Raw genomic sequence first — 18,214 nt, 5'->3', positions numbered from 1 at the left:
CAAACAAGACAGGGACTGTGTAGGTTTGTTGTGTTAAGTTGAATCTGTTTGTCATTTTCGGTACATTTTTAAAGTGTAGCTCCAGTCAAAAAAAATATCTTTAAGCTTTTTGGAAAACATAGGGAAGGGTTATCACCCCTGTATAATTTTGTTTTGTCGTCCTTCTTTTTTCATCTCACTTGCTGCTGTCTCCTTGCGTTTGCAAGTAGGAGATGTTTGTAAGTTGGATGTTTGAAAGTAGGGGCCTGCCCTATATTATAGCGGTATGTACTGGGTACAGAGCACGCAGACAGCACGCACTATCTCCTAACACTACTGACTGCAAGCTCTATTATTAACCACTTGTTAGCCCAATGTTTGCATAAAGTGAAAGATGAAGTTATGCTGAGTAAATAGATATCAAACATGTCACTCTTCAAAATTGCACATGCCCGTGGAATGGCGCCAAACGTCGCTACTTAAAAAATCCCCATAGGCGACGCTTTAAATATTTTTTTACTGGTTACATGTTTTGAGTTGCAGAGGAGGTCTAGGTCTAGGACTAAAATTATTGCTCTCGCTCGAACATTCTCGGCGATACCTCACATGTGTGGCACATGCGAGCACATGGGGACATGGGCGCTTTAATTTTTATTTTATTTTTTTATTGTTCATTTTACTTTATTTTAGTTTGACATTTTTTTTCCCAAAAATATATTTTTGATCACTTTTATTCCTATTACAAGAAATGTAAACATCCCTTGTAATAGGAATATGGGATGACAGGTCCTCTTTACAGTGAAATCTGGGGGGTCAATATGACCCCACATCTCACCTCTAGGCTGGGAAGCCTGAAATAAAAAATAAAAAAAAAGATTCTGGCTTTGATCGTACTGGCGAGTTGGTAGAAGCACCAGAGGGCGGTGAGGGGTGGGGGGCGTCTATGGCTGGGTACTTCAGGGTATCACCGAGTATGGCTGGGTATGGCAATTTATGGCAGGGTATTACAGAGTATTGGCGGGGTATTGGCGGGGTACTACAGAGTAATAGCAGGGTACTGCAGAGTATTGGGGGGTACTGCAGAGTATTGGGGGGTACTGCAGAGTATTGGGGGGGTACTGCAGAGTAATGGCAGGGTACTGCAGAGTATTGGGGGGTACTGCAGAGTAATGGGGGGTACTGCAGAGTATTGGGGGGTACTGCAGAGTAATGGGGGTTACTGCAGAGTAATGGGGGGTACTGCAGAGTAATGGCGGGGTACTGCAGAGTAATGGCAGGGTACTGCAGAGTATTGGGGGGTACTGCAGAGTAATGGGGGTTACTGCAGAGTAATGGGGGGTACTGAAGAGTAATGGCAGGGTACTGCAGAGTAATGGCAGGGTACTGCACTGCAGAGTAATGGCAGGGTACTGCACTGCAGAGTAATGGCGGGGTACTGCAGAGTAATGGCGGGGTACTGCAGAGTAATGGCAGGGTACTGCACTGCAGAGTAATGGCGGGGTACTGCACTGCAGAGTAATGGTGGGGTACTGCAGAGTAATGGCGGGGTACTGCAGAGTAATGGCAGGGTACTGCAGAGTATGCACTGGTATTGCAGAGTATTGGCAGGGAATTGAGGGGTTAAATTCGGTGAGCAGCGATGTGGGCACTGCAGATGCAGCCCACATCGCTGCTGACACCGATCTCTTTCCCCTCCGCTGTACCGACCAGTACAGAAAGGGGAGGGAGGAACAGGCGTCATAACATGACGCCGGTTTGTTTCCAAGTGATCACTCCGTCATTTGACGGAGCAATCACGTGGTAAACGGCCGCTATGAGCGGCCGTTTACCGTGATGCGCCGGGTCCTATGGACCCGGCGGTCACGGATGCTCTCGAGTGCGCACACCTCGGGGCACGCGAGAGCAGAATTCTGGGAGGCCGTTAATTAACGGCCTCTCTGAGTTAAACAACCGCCCTGAAGCTGTTAATCGGCAATGGGCAGTTGTTAAGTGGTTAAAGCTAGATCACTAGCTATATAGGTGAGGTGAATATAGTGGTGTATACTGCAGTCAGGGCACAGACAACAACCACTACACAGCAGCAAGATAGGAAATCAGCCAAAAACGATTGGTGTGTACTGTGTTGAAGGTACACAGAACACCCACTGCTTCAGATGCAAAGTAACACACTACAGGAGGCCGCCTTAAAGGCGGCCTTATATAGTGTGGGGCGTGCACTACACAGTCTGAGCTATGATTGGCCACAGGCAGGATGCCTGTGGCCAATCATGGCTCTCCTCGCTGCCGGCGCTGCGATTGGCCAAGCATGCACTGTGACCCCGCATGCTTGGCCAATCGCAGCGCCGGCAGCGAGGAGAGCCATGATTGGCCACAGGCATCCAATCATCGGACAGAAATGCACTGCGCCAACGCAGTGCATTGTGGTCCGCGCGCGCGTCACTCGAATTTTGACGCGAACGGCCAAAACGTTCGGAATTCGCCGAACGCACGAACGCCCAATGTTCGAGTCGAACGTACGTTCGACTCGAACACGAAGCTCATCCCTAGTGACCAGGCTGTGTAAAAGTCCTACACATGTCATCGCCATACTCGGGAGGAGTAGCACAATGTGTTTTGGGGTGTAATTTTTGCTATATACATGCTATGTGTTAGAAATATCTTATAAATTAACAACTTTGTGTAAAAAAATGTGTTTTCATTTTTTTCCACATATTCCAAAAACTTCTGGAAAAAAATGAACCGTTCAAAAGACTCATTATGCCTCACAGATTATACGCTAGGGTGTTTGCTTTCCAAAATGGGGTCATTTTATGGGAAATTCCATTGTCCTGGTACTCCAGGGCCTTCAAAATTATAATAGGTGGTTGAGAAATGAGATGCGTCATTTTTGCTCGTAGAACGTCTGAAGGTACTACTTCAATGTTGGTGTTCTGTATGCTGGCCAGGCTGTGTAAAAGTCTCACACATGTGGTATCGCCATACTCGGGAAGAGTAGCAGAATGTATTTTGGGGTGTAATTTGTTGTATGCATATGCTGTGTGTGAGAAATAACCCAATAATATGACAATTTTGTAAAAAAATAATAATAATAAAAAACTCACCATGCTACTTACTTAATACCTTGGAATGTCTACTTTCTAAAAAGGGGTCATTTGAGGGTATTTGCACTTTCCTAACTTGTTAGTGTCTCAAGAAATGAGATACACCTGATGTACTGAAGGTCTGATCAGATGTGATAAATTTTCAGTGATTGGTACCATAGTTTGTAGACTCTATAACTTTCACAAAGACCAAATAATATACACTAATGTGGGTTATTTTTACCAAAGATATGTAGCAGTATAAATTTTGGCCAAAATTTATGAAGAAAAATTACTAATTAGCAACAATTTATGACAGAAACAAAGAAAAAGGCATTTTTTTCACAAAATTTACATTTTATTTTATTTATAGCACAAAAAATAAAAAACCCACTAGTGATTAAATACCACTAAAAGAAAGCTCTATTTGTGTGGAAAAAAGGATGAAAGTTTCATATGGGTACAGTGTTGCATGACTGAGTAATTGTCATTCAAACTGTGAGAGCGCTGAAAGCTGAAAATTGGTCTGGTCAGGAAGGGCGTGTAAGTGCACTGTATTGAGGTGGTTAAAGGCTGTAGGTCTGTAGGCCATAGGGCATTTATTTATTTTTTATTTTTTTTTAGACCAGACACCTTGATGAGCCCTATGATGCCCATTGTTTCTTAGATTGTGTTGTTCGTAAGTGAGAAAGCCAACTATAGATAATTCATATTACACACTATATGGCATTTGTATATTTGCAGTCATTTTACTTACCTCCCGTTTCTGAATCGTGATAGTTTGGGTCTAGGCCTTTATCCAGCAACCTGGCCACCTTCTCTGCAGAACCGTGTTGTACATATTCCAAAAATTTCTTCAGACCAGCCTGTAGTGAAGGAAAAGAACAGCACAGACAGTTTTTACTTTGCACATGTTCAATTACGACATCAGATACATTAAAATTACTAAATGTCACCTTAACATAGTGGCCCCAACCCCCGTACCCCAAACCAGTACCAGTCCATGACCTGTTAAGAACCAGGCTGCACAGCAGGAGGTGAGCAGTGGAAGAGCAAGCAAAGCTTCATCTGTATTTACAGTAATTACCCAGCGGCAGCATTAGTCATAGGAGTGTGAATTCTACTGTAAATTGCATATGTGAGGGATCTAGGTTGCGTGCTCCTTAAAATATTCGAATGCCTGATGATCTGAGGTGGCACTTCAATCATCCCGAAACCACCCCCACCCTATTCCCAATCTGTGGAAAATGTGTCTTTCATGAAACTGATCCCTGGTGCTAAAAAGGTTTGAGACCGCTGATCCAACATGTGTGTACCTCTGTAAATATCTTTCTCAATCTTAAGATATGGGGTATAGATTGGAACTCTTGACTGCTAAGAAGCATAGGCTCATTTCTGACCAACTAATAAACCAATACCATGGCCCCCCAAAGAGACACAGTCACTGATTAAGTGTTCTTGCATAGCAAGACCATTTACTGTTGTTATCTCACATATATATTATTATTATTATTATAGACAAATTTACCACCCCAACTCCTCCCACAGCTTTTACACTACATAGACAGTAATATACCGGAACATGCAGATTGTTCCCGATTGGTGTGCTATTACTTTGTGGAACGTTTCTCCGAATGGTTCACAAAATACCGTTGTTTTTGTGGCGAAAGTTGTCCCACAGGAATGAATGGCGAAATGTTCAAAACTAGAGTGGGAGGTGACAAAAGATGACAACCCCATGATCAGCCAAAAAATTATGAACCCCCCATGATCAGCCAAAAAACATTATGACCCCCCCATGATCAGCCAAAACATTATGACCAGCCAAAACATTATGACCCCCCCATGACCAGCCAAAACAGTATGTCCACAACATGATCAGCCAAATAATTTATGACCACCCCATTATCAGCCAAAACATTATGACCACCCCATAAAAAAAATAATAATTAAAAAAATACATTTTGGAAAAAAATAATTTTTGAAAAAAGAATTATGGAAAAAAAAAATGTTCAGCTCTTTCACCTAATGATGGGACTTCTTCAACTTTTTTACTACTATTTATACTTTTTAAAATATTAAGCTTTTTAACACTTTACATAGTTACTCCAGCCACTCCAACCACACAACAGTTACTCCGCCCACTCCATTAGGTGGAGGCAAGAACACTTCACACAATTTCCCCAGAAATTGTAGCTTTTCTAGTTTTTATTATTATTATAGCCAAATTTACCACCCTAACTCCTCCCACAGTTTTTACACTACATAAACAGTAATATACCAAAATGTGCAGATTGTTCCCGATTGTTATGCTATTACTTTGTGGAATGTTTCACCGAATGGTTCACGTAATATCGTAATTTTTGCATCGAAATTTGTCCCAAAGGAATGATTGGCGAAATGTTCAAAACTAGAGTGGGAGGTGACAAAAGCTGACATCCCCCATGATCAGCCAAAATATTATGCCCCCCCCCAGGATCAGCCAAATAATTTATGACCCCCCCATGATCAGCCAAAACATTATGACCACCACATGATCAGCCAAAACATTATGACCAGCCAAAACATTATGACCACCACATGATCAGCCAAAACAGTATGTCCACAACATGATCAGCCAAATAATTTATGACCACCCCATTATCAGCCAAAAAATTATAGACAAAGGGGGGATAACACCACGCTAAACCTAGAAAAAAAAAGGTAGTGACCAAAAAAAGAAAAACAAATTTATGTAGCTGCTAACACTCAAACAAACCAAGTTATACAAACACAAACAAAAAATGTGTAGCGCTAAGGCTTGTAATAACCATAAAAATCAGAAGATGAACAATACAGTGCAATGTGCAAATAAAAGTCCAATGACTAGTAAAAACTAGAAAATGTAAGTCAATGTGAGGAATTAAATCCAGATGTGAATCAAACGTAGTGTCTCAGAGGTGATGACTGCACAAGGGAGTAGTGCATATGACACGGAGAACATCAATAATGTGGATACTTAATGAGGTACTCTTACCAGCAGAGGTGGACACACATACCATCTGGCAGTGGGTCAAATGCGCATAAAGGGTAGTCTTTTGGGTGTGGTGCCAAGGTGCTGAGTGGTTGTCTTTGAATGCAATGACACGGTCCCGATCCCAGGGATGTGTTCCTCCTTTTTCATGATATTTTCGGTACTGGTGAGCACTGATGAGGTGGATTGTGAAGTTTTGGACAAGTGTAGAGACCACTTGCTGCCATGAACACATCCCTGGGATCGGGACTGTGTCATTGCATTTAAAGACAACCACTCGGTACCTTGGCACCACACCCAAAAGACCACTCTTTATGTGCATTTGACCCACTGCCAGATGGGTGCAGGTGTCAGTGGAGCACTGAAACCTGCACCGTGATAGGGAGCATTGACACCACACTAGGACCGAGATAGAGAGCACTGACACCAGCACCCAGATAGAGAGCACTGGCACCAGCACCGAGATAGAGAGCACTGACACCAGCACTGAGATAGAGAGCACTGACACCAGCACTGAGATAGAGGGCACTGACACCAGCACCGAGATAGAGAGCACTGACACCAGCACCGAGATAGAGAGCACTGACACCAGCAGTCCCTACACTGATAAAAGACAGCTGCAGAATCGGTCAGCACTCAGCAGCACAGCAGTTAGCAGTGCACCATAATATACTTTGTATATTTGAAAGAAAGTATATTATACGTGTACAACCCTATATACTGTACACCTATACCAGTCCTTAAAAGGACCTTTGTGGACCTAATAGTAATGGCTAGTGATTAAACTGACTGCCCCTGCTCCACACAGTATCCTGTCCCTACACTGACAAAAGACAGCTGCAGAATCGGCCAGCAGTGCACTCAGCAGCACGGCAGTCAGAACCAGTGCACCAGAATATACTTTGTATATTTGAAAGAAAGTATATTCTAAGTGTATTACACCACTATATACTTTACACCTATACCAGTCCTTAAGAGGACTTTTGTGGACCTAATAGTAATAGCTAGTGATTAAACTGACTGTCCCTGCTCCACACAGCGTCCTGTCCCTACACTGACAAAAGACAGAATGTAAAATGGCCGCCAGATCAGGTCTATTTATAAGGTAGGGGGATGTCCAATTGTCCATGTGCTGAAATGTTTCAATTGGCTGTCCTGTACCCCATGATGGATGTGTCATCATGGGTCAAAGTTCTTCACAATGTAAATGCATATGTCCGCGGTGCGAACAGCGGCAAATCACGAACAAGCAAAATTTGCCGCAAACCGACTGCCGGGCGAACCGCAAGGCCATCCCTAACAGTATATACAGAGAGGGGGTACAGTATATACAGAGAGAGAGGGAGTACAGTATATACAGAGAGAGAGGGGGTTACAATATATACAGAGAGAGACGGGGTACAGTATATACAAAGAGAGAGAGGGGGACAGTATATACTGAGAGAGAGATGGGGTACAGTATATACAGCAAGAGAGGGGGCACAGAATATACAGAGAGAGAGGGGGTTCAGTATATACACAGGGAAGGGGTACAGTATATACAGAGAGAGAGAGAGGGGGTACAGGAAATAGAGAGGGGGGTTGCAGTATATACAGAGAGAGAGGGGGAATACAGTATATGCAGAGAGAGAGAGAGAGGATACAGTATATACACAGAGAGGGGGTACAGTATATACACAGAGAGGGGGTACAGTATATACAGATAGAGGGGGTACATTATATACAGAGAGCAAGAGAGTGGGGATACAGTATATACAGAGGGGGGTACAGTATATACAGAGTGGGCGTTACAGTATACACACAGAGAGAGAGGGGTTCCAGTATACAGAGAGATATGGCAGTAAAGTATATACAGAGAGAGAGGGGGTACAGTATATACACAGAGAGGGGGGTACAGTATATACAGACAGAGGAGGTACAGTATATACAGAGAGAGAGAGGGAGTACAGTATATACAGAGAGAGAGGGGGTTACAATATATACAGAGAGAGAGGGGGGTACAGTATATACAGAGAGAGAGAGGGGGGCAGTATATACTGAGAGAGAGAGATGGGGTACAGTATATACAGCAAGAGAGGGGGCACAGAATATACAGAGAGAGAGGGGGTTCAGTATATACACAGAGAGGGGGTACAGTATATACAGAGAGAGAGAGAGAGGGGTACAGTATATAGAGAGGGGGGTTGCAGTATATACAAAGAGAGAGGGGATACAGTATATGCAGAGAGAGAGAGAGGGGTACAGTATATACACAGAGAGGGGGTACAGTATATACACAGAGAGGGGGTGCAGTATATACAGATAGAGGGGGTACAGTATATACAGAGAGCAAAAGAGTGGGTACAGTATATACAGAGTGGGCATTACAGTATACACACAGAAACAGAGGGGGTCCAGTATACAGAGAGATAGGGGGTACAGTATATACAGATAGAGGAGGTACAGTATATACAGAGAGCGAGAAAGTGGGGATACAGTATATACAGAGATGGTGGGTACAGTATATACAGTGTGGGCGTTACAGTACATACAGAGAGAGAGGGGGTACAGTATATACACAGAGAGAGGGGGTTAACCACTTCAGGACCGCCGTATTGCCAATGTACGTCAGCACAATGGCACAGGCAGGCACAATCACGTAGATGTACGTGATTGCCTTCCAGCGGGTGGGGGGTCCAATCGGACCCCCTCCCGTTGGATACGACGGTCCGGTTCCCTCCAGGAGCGCTCCGTGATGAGGGGATGGCCGTTCGTTTTCGGCCACCCCCTCTGGATCGCTCCTGGCCAATGAGAAGCTTCCTCCCACTGTGTATTGTTTACACAGGAAGGAGGAAGTGATGTCATTCTCCTCGGGGCGGTCTTTTTGACCGGACTACGAGGAGAAGAGTAAAAGTAAGTGTGCACCAACACTACACTGACATGTAGGTACACACAGGCACACAAACCCCCCCCGATCCCCCCCCCGATCGCCCCCCGCCCCCCCTCCCCCCCCCCCAGTCACAGTGTCACTGATTGCATTGATCATTTCTTTACTGATCAATGCATTCAGTGTCAGTTGTGACAGTAAAAACTGTCAGGACAGTTAGTGTTAGGTCCAGGGTAGCCCCCTATCACCCCCCAATAAAGATTTAACCCCCTGATTGCCCCTAGAGTTAACCCTTTCACCCCCTTTTGCCAGTGTCACTAAGCGATCATTTTTCTGATCGCTGCATGTGTCGCTAGGTAGCTAGTTATTTTTTTAGGTTCACCGTCAGGTTTTTATATCGCTAGGTACCCCGATATACTACCCAATAATGTTTTTAACCCCCTGATTGCCGCTAGTTAACCCTTTCACCCCCTTTTGCCAGTGTCACTAAGCGATCATTTTTCTGATCGCTGCATGTGTCGCTAGGTAGCTAGTTATTTTTTTAGGTTCACCGCCAGGTTTTTATAGCGCTAGGTACCCCGATATACTACCCAATAATGGTTTTAACCCCCTGATTGCCGCTAGTTAACCCTTTCACCCCCTTTTGGCAGTGTCACTAAGCGATCATTTTTCTGATCGCTGCATCAGTGTCGCTAGTGTCGCTAGGTAGCTAGTTATTTTTTTAGGTTCACCGCCAGGTTTTTATAGCGCTAGGTACCCCGATATACTACCCAATAATGGTTTTAACCCCCTGATTGCCGCTAGTTAACCCTTTCACCCCCTTTTGCCATTGTCACTAAGCGATCATTTTTCTGATCGCTGCATGTGTCGCTAGGTAGCTAGTTATTTTTTTAGGTTCACCGCCAGGTTTTTATAGCGCTAGGTACCCCGATATACTACCCAATAATGGTTTTAACCCCCTGATTGCCGCTAGTTAACCCTTTCACCCCCTTTTGCCAGTGTCACTAAGCGATCATTTTTCTGATCACTGCATCAGTGTCGCTAGTGTCGCTAGGTAGCTAGTTATTTTTTTAGGTTCACCGCCAGGTTTTTATAGCGCTAGGTACCCCGATATACTACCCAATAATGGTTTTAACCCCTTGATTGCTGCTAGTTAACCCTTTCACCCCCTTTCACCAGCGATCACAGTATAAGTGTCACTGGTGACGCTGGTTAGCCAGTTAGTTATTTAGGTTCCCCGTCAGGTTTTTATATAGCGCCAGGGACCCCCATATACTACCTAATAAAAATTTGAACCCCCTGATTGCCCCTAGTTAACCCTTTCACCACTGATCACCGTATAAATGTTACGGGTGACTCTGGTTAGTTTTTTTATTTTTTATAGCATGAGGGCACCCACCATTTATTACCCAATAAAGGTTTAACCCCCTGATCACCCGGCGGGTGATATCAATTAGGTTTTAGGGTCAGGGTCTGCGTCGCCCCAGGCAGCGCTAGGTTAGTGCCAGTACCGCTAACACCCACACGCAAAGCATACACCTCCCGTAGTGCTATAGAATCTGAACAGATCAATATCTGATCTGATCAGATCTATACTAGCGTCCCCAGCAGTTTAGGGTTCCAAAAAAACGCATTGTTAGCGGGATCAGCCCAGATACCTGCTAGCACCTGCGTTTTGCCCCTCTGCCCAGCCCACCCAAGTGCAGTATCGATCGATCACTGTCACTTACAAAACACTAAACACATAACTGCAGCGATCGCAGAGTCAGGCCTGATCCCTGCCATCGCTAACAGGTTTTTTGGTAGCATTTTATATTTAAATCCGGAAGGCAGTGCTTGGTTTTCGGGGTCCCGTACGTGGCTAGGCTCCCAAAAAGTCCCCCACATGTGGTATCCCCGTACTCGGGAGAAGCAGCAGAATTTATTTTGGGGTGTAATTTGACTTCTGCCCATAGCACGTGTGAGCAATATATCATTTAGTGACAACTTTGTGCAAAAAAAAAAAAGTTTGTAATCTTCCCGCAACTTTTGGCAAAATATAAAATATTCCATGGACTCAACATGCCTCTCAGTAAATAGCTTGGGGTGTCTACTTTCCAAAATGGGGTCATTTGGGGGGGGTTTGTGCTATTTTGGCATTTTATGGCCTTCGAAACTGTGATAGGTAGTGAGGAGTTAAATCAAAAATTTGCACCCTTAGAAATCCTGAAGGTGGTGATTGGTTTTCGGGGTGCCGTGCGCGACTAGACTCCCAAAAAGTCCCACACATGTGGTATCCCCGTACTCAGGAGAAGCAGCAGAATGTATTTTGGGGTGTCATTTCACATATGCCCATAGCATGTGTGAGCAATATATCATTTAGTGACAACTTTGTGCAAAAAAAAAAAAAGTTTGTAATATTCCCGCAACTTGTGGCAAAATATAAAATATTCCATGGACTCAACATGCCTCTCAGTAAATAGCTTGGGGTGTCTACTTTCCAAAATGGGGTCATTTTGGGGGGTTTTGTGCTATTTTGGCATTTTATGGCCTTCGAAACTGTGATAGGTAGTGAGGAGTTAAATCAAAAATTTGCACCCTTAGAAATCCTGAAGGTGGTGATTGGTTTTCGGGGTGCCGTGCGCGACTAGACTCCCAAAAAGTCACACACATGTGGTATCCCCATACTCGGGAGAAGTAGCGGAATATATTTTGGGGTGCAATTCCACATATAACTATGGCATGTGTGAGCAATATATCATTTAGTGACAACTTTTTGTAAAAAAAAATTTTTTTTATTTTTTTTGTCATTATTCAATCCCTTAGGACAAAAAAAATAAATATTCAATGGGCTCAACATACCCATCAGCAATTTCCTTGGGGTGTCTACTTTCCAAAATGGGGTCATTTGGGGGGGATTTGTACTGCCCTGCCATTTTAGCACCTCAAGAAATGAGATCGGCAGTCATAAATTAAAAGCTGTGTAAATTCCAGAAAATGTACTCTAGTTTGTAGACGCTATAACTTTTGCGCAAACCAAAAAATATACGCTTATTGACATTTTTTTTACTAAAGACATGTGGCTGAATAAATTTTGCCCTCAATGTATGACTAAAATTTAGTTTATTCGATTTTTCTTATAACAAAAAGAAGAAAATATCTTTTTTTTTCAAAATTTTCGCTCTTTTTCCATTTATATCGCAAAAAAAAAAAATCGCAGAGGCAATCAAATACCATCAAAAGAAAGCTCTATTTGTGGGAAGAAAAGGACGCAAATTTCGTTTGGGTGCAATATTGCATGACCGCGCAATTACCAGTTAAAGCAGCGCAGTGCGAAATTGGAAAAAGACCTCTGGTCCTTAAGGTGTTTATTGGTCCGGGGCTGAAGTGGTTAAAATATATATTAGAGAGGGGGGTTGCAATATATATATATATATATATATATATATACGAGCAGGGCCCTCTTATCCCTCCTGTATTGATTTGTATTGTAAGTGTACTGTCTGCCCTCATATTGTAAAGCGCTCTGCAAACTGTTGGCGCTATATAAATCCTGAATAATAATTATATATATATATATATATATATATATATATATATATATATCTCGAGAGAGAGAGAGAGAGAGAGAGAGGGGGGGTCAGTATATACAAAGCAAGAGAGAGATAAGGGGGTGCAGTATATACAGAGAGAGAGAGGGGGGGACAGTATAAATAAAGAGAGATAGAGAGAGAGAGAGAGAGAGAGAGAGAGGGGGTACAGTATATACAGAGAGAGGGGTTCAGTATATACACAGATCGGGGGTAAAGAATATACAGAGAGAGAGAGAGAGGGGGTACAGTATATATAGAGATGGGGGTACAGTATATGCAAAGAGAGAGGGTACAGTATATACAGAGAGAGAGAGAGAGAGAGAGAAGGGGTACAGTATATAAAGAGAGAGAGGGTACAGTATATAAAGAGAGAGGGGTACAGTATATACAGAGAGGCAGTGGCATAACTAGAACCTTCAGGGCCCCAATGCAAGAAACCATGAAGGGCCCCCCTGAACCCCAGCCAGGGCCCTTCCGTCCAAGTCCGGCGGTGGAACTCCAGGGCGTGGTCACAGGTATGACCTTTGTGAGCCCTGTAGTTCCACCACTGGTATCAGTAGTTTTTTTTTTTTTTTTTAAATGTTTAGGTGCCCCATTGGGGGGACTGTCCCTAGGCAGGATGGGATCCCCGTCCCCAGAAGAGATGAGGTCCTTTTCTCCAGGGCAGATGAAATTACTGCCCCCAGGTGAGAAGGGGTCCCTGTCCCCAGGGGAGGTGGGGAATCCTTGTCCCCATGTGAGAAGGGGTCCCTGTCCCCAGGGGGAGATGGAGGGGGTATGTAATGGTGTGTGGGGGATGGGGTCCTCTCACTCACCATGACCAAGCTGTAGGCCGCGCACTCATTCATGTTGGCCTGGGCTCCATCCAGTGTGCTGGACAGGCGATCAGCATATCTCCCAGAAACACCTTTCATCATCTGTTTATGACGGGGGAGGAGGGGGGCTGGCAGACAAGCCTGCAGTGTCCTCCGGTGAGTCGGCTCTCATAGGGCTGAACTGCATCTGTGTGCTTAAAGTTTGTTTACCCGGGAGAAGTATGCAGTGCAGTGTGGGCCGGACTCGGGGGAGGCGGGACTCTGGCTGGGGAGAACAGACATTGGACACAGTGGCAATGCATGGAGCAGGCGAGGGGTACTCTGAGGAGCTGGCTGAGGACACAGGTTATGCAGGGAATGCACAACTAAAGGGCAGCCAGTGCGATAATCGAGCATGGAGCTCTGCTAGTCAGCCTCCACCTCCAGCCACCCGTGTGCATGGTGCACTGGTACCCCTAGCTGCCTATGCTGCTGTCGGCCATATGTAGAGGGAGTTGCATGGGCCCCCTGCATCACAGGGCCCGGTTGCGGTCGCGACTGCTGCACCCCCTATAGTTACGCCCCTGCAGAGAGGTGGGATACAGTATATACAGAGAGAAAAGATACGGTATACAGAGAGGGGGGATAAAGTATATACAGAGAGAGGGGGAGATACAGTATATACAGAGCGAGAGGAAGCTACAGTATACAGAGAGAGAGCGCGGGGGTACAGTATATACAGAGGGGAGATACAGTATACAGAGAGAGAGCGCGGGGGTACAGTATATACAGAGGGGAGATACAGTATACAGAGAGACAGCGAGGGGGTGCAGTATATACAGAGGGGAGATACAGTATACAGAGAGACGGAGATATACAGTATATAAAGAAATATATAATTGTATAATTATATATAATATAAATAAATGCATTGAAAAGTACTGTATTTTTTCAATCTTATCATCTTAACATTTGGTAGTCATATCCCAAAAAATTCTAAGAAGTATTTTTTTTAATCTCATGGACAAAATGTGCAAAAGAACGTATGTATATATATATATATATATATATATATATATATATATATATATATATATATATATATATATATATATATATATATATATCATACAATCATTCCATAAACACATACCACATACACTGCATATATCATTTGAGGAATATATGCATATAAAATAGGTTACCATTTGCCAATAAAAAAATAAAAGATATATGTCCCCGGATTTCATTTAAAAAATCTGGTCACCTTAAAGTAAGGGGTCGTTCCCGACCCCTTACCACGTTACCAGCTGTCAGCCAATGATTAGAAAGGACTGGCCCTGAAAGCCCACGATCCCTCAGAATGTGGGTCTCAGCAGCCAAACTGTAAAATTCAAACTGTGTAAAGCAGGATGGTAAATTGGACCCTGTGAGAGCAGATCTGGCCGGAGAGGAAGGATCCATGGCCTGCCTACTGCCAACTTCATGATCTCTGCGTACCAAGGTCGTCTGGGCCAAGCCGGGGCTACCAAAAGCACCGACTTTGTTTCCCTCTTCATTCTTTCCAGGAACCGTGACAGAAGCGGGCACGGGGGGGAAGGCATAAATTAGATTGTACTGATCCCAGGGAACTGTCAGAGCATCCGACCCCTGAGCAAGAACATCTCTTGTCTTTGACACGAATTTGTCCAGCTTTCTGTTGAATCTGGACGCAAACAGATCTACGTCTGGAGTACCCCACCTGTGACATATGTTCTGAAAACAGAACAGATCGGGGTGCAGAGCCCATTCTCCTGGGCACAACTGCTGGCGGCTCAGAAAATCCGCCTGCCAATTTTCCACTCCTGGAATGAGGACTGCAGAAAGGGATGGAACATGCCTTTCTGCCCAGGCAAGTATGCGATTCACCTCTTTTTGTGCAACCAGACCCTGGTGATTGATATAGGCCACTGCTGTGGCATTGTCAGACTGAACCCGAACAGGGAGACCCCGTAGTCTGTAAGACCACTTTATGAGAGCCATATAAACTGCCCGGATCTCCAAGACATTTATGGGCAATAGCTTCTTGATCGCAGATCATTTCCCTTGCGAGCACGTCTCCTCCAACACTGCTCCCCAACCCGTCAGGCTGGCATCTGTCGTCATAATCTTCCATGAAAGAGGAAGAAAAGTTTTGCCTTTCAGCAAATTCTCGGTTTGTAACCACCAAACGAGACTTGCATGTCCCTGGGGACAGACACATAGGAAGATCCAAGGCCTGGGGCTTCCTGATCCACGCCGCAAGGATGCATCTTTGCAGAGGCCTTGAGTGGAACTGGGCGAATGGAACGGCCTCGAAGGAGGCGACCATTTTCCCTAACAGTCTCATGCACAACCGAATGGTGAAGATCTTCTGCCCAGAATTAGGAGCACCAGACCCACAATGGCCAAGGCCTTTGGCCTTGGTAGAAAACACCCCGCCTTGAGCGGTGTCGATGACCATACCCAGGTACTCCAACCTGGTAGCAGGCTGTAGGGACGATTTTCCTAGGTTATAATCCAACCTAGGCATTCCAGGTGGTCTAGTGTTCTGGTAACACTGTGGTTCAGGAGCGCTAATGTTTTCTCTATGAGAAGCAAATAGTCTAGATACGCCATGATGGCTATACCCCGAGCTCTTAGGTTTGCCAAGAGAGGGTCTAGAATCTTTGTGAAGACTCGAGGAGCCGTAGCGAGCCCGAACGGCAAAGCCACAAATTGAAAATGGCGCCGCTCTACCGTGAACCTTAGATACTTTTGGTGTGCGGAAAATATTGGCACATTTAGATATGCATCCTTGATATCTATTGATGCCATAAACTCTCCCCCTTGCAGGGAGGAGACCACAGCGCGTATTGACTGCATTCAGAAGGACCGGATGCGTAAAAAACGGTTCAGATCCTTCAGATCCAGGATAGGTCTGACACCTCCATTTGGCTTTGGAACAGTGAAGAGATTCGAGTAAAAGCCTGAACCCTGTTCTTTTGGGTCCACTTCCACTATCACCCCCTGGGATAGTAAGTGATCTAAGGCCAGGAATAGCGGTCTTTGCTTTACTGGATCCCTGGGGATCCTTGACCTTAGAAAGCGAGAAGGTGGAATCTCCTGAAACTCTAGCTTGTAGCCCAGAGATACCGAGGAGACTACCCACTTGCCCCGGATCTCTTCCTGCCAGGCTTCTGCAAACTGCAGGAGACTTCCCCCCACTCGGCCGAGCGGGGGCGCCCCTTCACAAGGAAGCTTTTGGGCTCTGCTTGGCAGGCTTTCGCCCCCAAGTCTTTTTCTGCCCCTGGGCCCGGCCTTGAGCCTTTCCTGTAGAGGGAGGTTGTGAAGGCCGTCGCCACTGCTTAGAGCTTGATGCTCCGGGGGAGAGAGAACGCCTAAATGATGGCCGTTTGCTCCTTTTGATTGGAAGGAGAGTAGATTTACCCCCTGAAATTCTTTGGACGAACTTGTATAATTCTTCTCCAAATAAACGTTCCCCCTTAAACGGGAACCCAATCGAATGCTTCTTGCATGATAGTTTAGCTGCCCAATTTTTTAGCCATAGGGCCCTTCGCATGTGTACCAAAAGGAGAGACAAACGAGATGCTTGTTGGATAGAATCCAAAATCGCATCAATCATAAAACACAGAATTTGAGGTATTTCTGCATAGTTCTCCACTTCCTCACTGGGAAGGAGGCCAAGCATCTGCTTAACTTGTTCCTTGAGGAACTGACACAACCCCACGGCTGCGAATGTAGGTTGCACTACTGCGCCAGTCATGGAAAAGGAGGCTTTCAATAAGGTTTCCAGCTTCTTATCAGTTGGATCCTTAAATACCTGAGCATTATCCAAAGGACAGGTCAGGTTTCTATTCACGCAAGAAACAGCTGCATCGACAGATGGGACCCCCCATTTATTGGCGAAACTTTCCTCCAGAGGATAAAGCATAGAAAACCTTTTAGGAGGAGCAAACAGTTTGTCGGGATGTCCCCAATCCTCATACAACAATTTATCCATTAAGGGATGAATTGGAAAGGAAAAGGCAGTCTGTGGGATTTTCCTGAGTCCCAGGGAAGAAACAGAGGACGTAGCGACTTCAGCAGCAGGCATTCTGAATGTGGTACGCACCAATTTAGTATAATATTGCACCTGTTTTCTGAGGGCCTGGGAGGAGGGGACTCTCTCCTCTTCCTCTGATTCATCCGACTGCTCATGATCCCTGTCCCAAGATCTCTCCTCATTGTCAGAGGTGTCATCTGAAAGAGGAATCTCAGCAGAGGGAGGGGGTCTACCCCTTTTCCTGCTATCTTTTAGGGAAGCTGAAATAAAATTCATGATTCTCCCTTCAAAACCCTCCAATGTAGCCCTAAGGGAGTCCTCAGTGACATATACCGGGCCTGAAATATTAGGAGAGGCTGCAAAACCTGACAGGGGCACTGACTCATCCTGTGAGGCTGGCTCCAGTCTTGCGGGGGGGGTGGTAACCTACAAGCATTTTTAAAACCCCTAGACCTAGGTGGTGATTTACCAGTGCCTTTGTTACCTCCCCCTGAGACCCTCTTACGAGGAGACATAGTCCGAAGCTACAAAGCAGAGGTACTAGTACAAAGTGCAATCACTGTTGTGCTTAAAGTCTCACAATAAATATATATGCTTAAACTGCACAATCTGATGCTGAGTAGGTATCTTAGGTTTGCCTGGATCCAATCCCTTGGGATGCTTACTGCTCACAGCTCCTGTGTCTCCACTTACAGCCCCCTGGTGCTCTGGGCTTTTTTAAAATTGCCGCCTGACGCCTGCGCAGTACAGCGCCGTGCACACCAACGTGCACGGCTCGCAACCACACTCCCCCCCCCCTCCATTAGCACGGGAGCGCGCTTAGCGCGTGTGCACGAGGACCACCGGA

General features: G+C 45.1%; 1 protein-coding gene across 2 annotated transcripts in view; it reads right to left on the bottom strand.

Annotated features, from left to right (window-relative positions):
- The window catches only part of SHANK1 (SH3 and multiple ankyrin repeat domains 1), a 933,614-nt gene that overhangs the window by 422,893 nt on the left and 492,507 nt on the right, over positions 1 to 18,214 (bottom strand). For both annotated transcript variants that reach the window (XM_077457204.1, XM_077457205.1), the window contains exon 5: positions 3,817 to 3,925. In XM_077457204.1, coding sequence (XP_077313330.1) covers positions 3,817 to 3,925 — 109 coding nt within the window. The remainder of the gene's footprint in view (positions 1 to 3,816; positions 3,926 to 18,214) is intronic.

The sequence above is a fragment of the Lithobates pipiens genome, unplaced genomic scaffold (assembly GCF_037356315.1).
Source record: "Lithobates pipiens isolate NorthernLeopardFrog02 unplaced genomic scaffold, aLitPip1_a1.2 Scaffold_27, whole genome shotgun sequence".
NCBI classification, from domain to species: Eukaryota; Metazoa; Chordata; class Amphibia; order Anura; family Ranidae; genus Lithobates; species Lithobates pipiens.
Note: the sequence above shows the minus strand (reverse complement) of the source record. Positions and strands in the feature narration are given on the sequence as shown.